The 4,665-nt window shown below is 53.4% G+C and overlaps 1 protein-coding gene across 1 annotated transcript; it reads right to left on the bottom strand.

Annotated features, from left to right (window-relative positions):
* Window positions 1-447: 447 nt before the first annotated feature.
* LOC118366631 (piggyBac transposable element-derived protein 4-like) lies at window positions 448-2,433 on the bottom strand. Its single transcript, XM_052492635.1, has 3 exons — window positions 2,179-2,433; window positions 1,608-2,061; window positions 448-1,487 (listed from the first exon to the last, which is right to left on the bottom strand). The coding sequence occupies exons 1-3, from the start codon at window positions 2,431-2,433 to the stop codon at window positions 448-450; spliced, it is 1,749 nt and encodes a 582-aa protein (XP_052348595.1).
* Window positions 2,434-4,665: the final 2,232 nt, after the last annotated feature.

The following is a 4,665-nucleotide window of genomic DNA, read 5'->3' as shown; positions in this document are numbered from 1 at the left end:
CTCTTTCAGTACCGCCACACTTTCTCCACACAGAAGACACACAGGTTTTCCAGCTACCTCCGTGAACAAATACTCCGACTCCCACCTTGTTTGAAACCCCGGTTCTCAGTGTCCACCTTCCGTTTTGCCATTTTTGATGGGTATCTGAAAGTTAATTTTACTGTGATGCTGACAACTGCTGTGCCAATAAATATTGAAATGAAGCAGCCTACTGCTCGGTGCGTCACCGTTGCATTGTGGGAAATGTAGTATTGGTGCGTGTAAAAGATCTGCGGGCTGCCGGCTTGCTGCGGTCTGCGGGCCGGTTCTAATAATAAATCAAGATCATCCCAGGGGCCGTAAAAAACCTTCTCGCGGGCCGGATGTGGCCCGCGGGCCTTGACTCTGACATATGTGTTGTATTGTGTCTAGTCCCTGCGTCCTCCGGGTCACCCTGTCCCGTCCTGGCTAAAGGCCCAATGTGCGCAAGTGACAGTAGGCGTGTGAACAGCCTTTGCAGATGTATTTCTTACACCTGCAGCACACCATGTGTGTCTTGGAGTCCTTCTTGGGTGGACAGAGCTGACACCTCTTCCTCTTACTTGCCCCGGTGGCCGGGGCAACGAGCGGGGCAGCGGCTGTGCCAGCGGCAGGGCCCTCGTGCTGTTGATCACGAGCTGCCGCCGTAGCACTCTGTAGGACTTTGACAAGTGCTGACGCTGCTTTGGTGCTGGGGAGATGCTGCCTTCTCTGGATCAGCGGCTTCACAAGTGCCTTTCCCAGCTGCTCGAGGAACATCCTGCGCTTGTCCCGCTTGCGAGGCATCCAGTCAGGCTTGATCTCTCGCCATATGACAAAGCCGTTGTAGGAGGACACGTCGAGGATGTTGTGGAAGACGACCAGGGGCCAGCGGGCGGTCATCCGTCTGCAGCTGTAGGTGCCGACCACCTTGTCTAGGTTGTCCACGCCGCCCTTGTTGCAGTTGTAGTCTAGGATGACGGCCGGCTTCCTGTCGCGGCGATCGCTGATGTGGCCCTTTGTGTGCAGCGTGCTCAAAAGTAGCACGTTCTGGTTTTTCTTTGCCAGATAGGACCCCAGAGTGGTGGTGGGCGTGAAGGCAAACCTGGAGGACAGGACCTGTCTGCCCCTGGACTCGAGCAGCGCGGGCGGGAGCTCGGCCTTGTTTTTTCTCACCATGCCCACCATGGTGAGGTTCCTCTCGAGGAGCCGCTGGCCCAGTTTGTAGGAGGTGAAGAAGTTGTCGCAGGTGATGTTGCAACCACTCAGCCCTGTTGTCAGATCGAGGACGACGCGCATCCCCTGGTTCTTCTCGGGGCCTTCGCTGGCCGCCTTGCCGGTGTACACTTGCATCTGCCAAGCGTAGCTGGACTTGGCATTGCAGGCCACCCACGACTTGATGGCGTATTTCGCCGGATTGCTGGGGATGTACTGACGGAAAGGACAGCGGCCTTTTGGAAGGGGACAAGAGATTAGTGTCATTACTGTGTCTTGGGGGCCAACGGCCTTTTGTGTTACACACGCTGCTAGTGCTGCTACAGCCTATGCTTGTACCGCTGCTACAGCAGCACTACCTCTCTATAGACATATGCGCACACGCACGCACACGCACAGTACCTCTGAACGGGACCAGTTGCTCGTAGGGTTGTAGAGGGCCAACAGCCGCACCGCCCACAGGTCCCAGACATCCCGTACGGCTGCGAGTTTGTCCGTGGCGAGTCTGGCGGGTCTCGACTGGCGGTCGTCGAATCGCAGCAGCCTCGAGTACTTGTGAAAGATCTTGAGCGGCATGGTGGCTCGGAACACAGTCCTGCCTCTCTCGGCGTCCCACAGGCTTGCCGTGGCCTCGCATCGGGACCTGTAGACGCCCGCTAGGATCAGCAGCCCTATGTAGGCGCGCAGGTCCGTGGCGTCCATGGGTCGCCAGTCGTCGCCGTATTTTCTGGCCCCGTGCAGGTTCGTCATTTCCACAATTATCCTTTCTATCGCCGGTGTGACAAACAGGTGGAAGGCGGACGCGATGTCGCGGGCCTGGGTCGCGGCATAGGCCGTGGGGCCCGGAGTCTGGTTCGGCCCGGCATGGCAGATCGCGAGGGCCCCGCGGTGGCGGCCGTAGGCCACGGGGGACCACTCGATTTTGCCGTTTTTCGACAGCAACGGCGTCTCCCGTTAGTCCGGGGCCGAGGAGATCTCTTCCTCTCGTCGGTCCTCGTGCTCGTCCTCGGGTGCTTCCTCGGGCTCTTCCTCGGGCTCTTCCTCAGAAGAGGGAGAAGAAGCATCGTCGACCTCACGGCGCTCTGGGTTGTATTCCTCCCTGTCTTCGTCTTCCAAAACCTTTTCCTCCTCCTCCTCCTCCTGGCAATCTGAGTAGTCTTCTTGGTCCACGCTGGACAAGATCTGTTCTAGAACCTGCGCGGCCGTAAAACGCACGGCCATGGCCGCTCGGCTCCACTGATCGCTCCACTCAACTCCGTTGAGATATAAAACTGTATTTTTTTGTGAATAATCAACAACAAGTGGGACACAATCATGACGTGGAATGACATTTATTGGATATTTCAAACTTTTTTAACAAATCAAAAACTGAAAAATTGGGCGTGCAAAATTATTCAGTTAATACTTTGTAGCTCCACCTTTTGCTGCGATTACAGCTGTAAGTCGCTTGGGGTATGTCTCTATCAGGGATGTTTAAAGCTTGGGAAATCTTTTTGTATCTAAATCCGGCTTTAAACTTCTTCACAACAGTATCTCGGACCTGCCTGGTGTGTTCCTTGTTCTTCATGATGCTCTCTGCGCTTTTAACGGACCTCTGAGACTATCACAGTGCAGGTGCATTTATACGGAGACTTGATTACACACAGGTGGATTGTATTTATCATCATTAGTCCTTTAGGTCAACATTGGATCATTCAGAGATCCTCACTGAACTTCTGGATAGAGTTTGATGCACTGAAAGTAAAGGGGCTGAATAGTTTTGCACGCCCAATTTTTCAGTTTTTGATTTGTTAAAAAAGTTTGAAATATCCAATAAATGTCGTTCCACTTCATGATTGTGTCCCACTTGTTGTTGATTCTTCACAAAAAAATACAGTTTTATATCTTTATGTTTGAAGCCTGAAATGTGGCAAAAGGTCGCAAAGTTCAAGGGGGCCGAATACTTTCGCAAGGCACTGTATCTTGGCATATAAAGGTGCTGTTCAGGCATGAATGTCTGTGAGACATTCTTTTTCAATCATATCCAATCCCAGGAGTATCAAACTCCAGTCTTTGAATGATGCTGTGTCTGCATCAGTGGGGGGACAATTTTTTTTCTTCTCACGAGCATGGCCTTATTTCTATTACATCAGATTGGATGACTGTCCTTCATATTCCATTCATTTACATTTACATTTAAGTCATTTAGCAGATGCTCTTATCCAGAGCGACTTACAAATTGGTGCATACACCTTATGACATCCAGTGGAACAGCCACTTGCATCTAAATCTTTTTTGGGGGAGAAGGGGGGTGAGAAGGATTACTTACCCTTACTTACCCTATCCTAGGTATTCCTTGAAGAGGTGGGGTTTCAGGTGTCTCCGGAAGGTGGTGATTGACTCCGCTGTCCTGGCGTCGTGAGGGAGTTTGTTCCACCATTGGGGGGCCAGAGCAGCGAACAGTTTTGACTGGGCTGAGCGGGAACTGTACTTCCTCAGTGGTAGGGAGGCGAGCAGGCCAGAGGTGGATGAACGCAGTGCCCTTGTTTGGGTGTAGGGCCTGATCAGAGCCTGGAGGTACTGAGGTGCTGTTCCCCTCACAGCTCCGTAGGCAAGCACCATGGTCTTGTAGCGGATGCGAGCTTCAACTGGAAGCCAGTGGAGAGAGCGGAGGAGCGGGGTGACGTGAGAGAACTTGGGAAGGTTGAACACCAGACGGGCTGCGGCGTTCTGGATGAGTTGTAGGGGTTTAATGGCACAGGCAGGAGCCCAGCCAACAGCGAGTTGCAGTAATCAAGACGGGAGATGACAAGTGCCTGGATTAGGACCTGCGCCGCTTCCTGTGTGAGGCAGGGTCGTACTCTGCGGATGTTGTAGAGCATGAACCTACAGGAACGGGACACCGCCTTGATGTTAGTTGAGAACGTCAGGGTGTTGTCCAGGATCACGCCAAGGTTCTTAGCGCTCTGGGAGGAGGACACAATGGAGTTGTCAACCGTGATGGCGAGATCATGGAACGGGCAGTCCTTCCCCGGGAGGAAGAGGAGCTCCGTCTTGCTGAGGTTCAGCTTGAGGTGGTGATCCGTCATCCACACTGATATGTCTGCCAGACATGCAGAGATGCGATTCGCCACCTGGTCATCAGAAGGGGGAAAGGAGAAGATTAATTGTGTGTCGTCTGCATAGCAATGATAGGAGAGACCATGTGAGGTTATGACAGAGCCAAGTGACTTGGTGTATAGCGAGAATAAGAGAGGGCCTAGAACAGAGCCCTGGGGGACACCAGTGGTGAGAGCGCGTGGTGAGGAGACAGATTCTCGCCACGCCACCTGGTAGGAGCGACCTGTCAGGTAGGACGCAATCCAAGCGTGGGCCGCGCCGGAGATGCCCAACTCGGAGAGGGTGGAGAGGAGGATCTGATGGTTCACAGTATCGAAGGCAGCCGATAGGTCTAGAAGGATGAGAGCAGAGGAG

This window comes from Oncorhynchus keta, chromosome 34 (genome assembly GCF_023373465.1).
Source record: "Oncorhynchus keta strain PuntledgeMale-10-30-2019 chromosome 34, Oket_V2, whole genome shotgun sequence".
NCBI classification, from domain to species: Eukaryota; Metazoa; Chordata; class Actinopteri; order Salmoniformes; family Salmonidae; genus Oncorhynchus; species Oncorhynchus keta.
The sequence above is the reverse complement of the archived record's forward strand: the minus strand, read 5'-3'. Positions and strand labels throughout refer to the sequence as shown.

What these genes read in the sequence shown, in the direction of transcription:
- LOC118366631 (XM_052492635.1), bottom strand. Translation starts at nt 2,433, where the DNA reads ATGGCCGTGCGTTTTACGGCCGCGCAGGTTCTAGAACAGATCTTGTCC. An exon ending in GAGAGGAAGAGATCTCCTCG is followed by an intron (nt 2,062 to 2,178) that starts GCCCCGGACTAA and finishes GGGCCGAACCAG; the next exon opens with ACTCCGGGCCCCACGGCCTA. An exon ending in GTCCCGTTCAGAGGTACTGT is followed by an intron (nt 1,488 to 1,607) that starts GCGTGTGCGTGC and finishes TTGGCCCCCAAG; the next exon opens with ACACAGTAATGACACTAATC.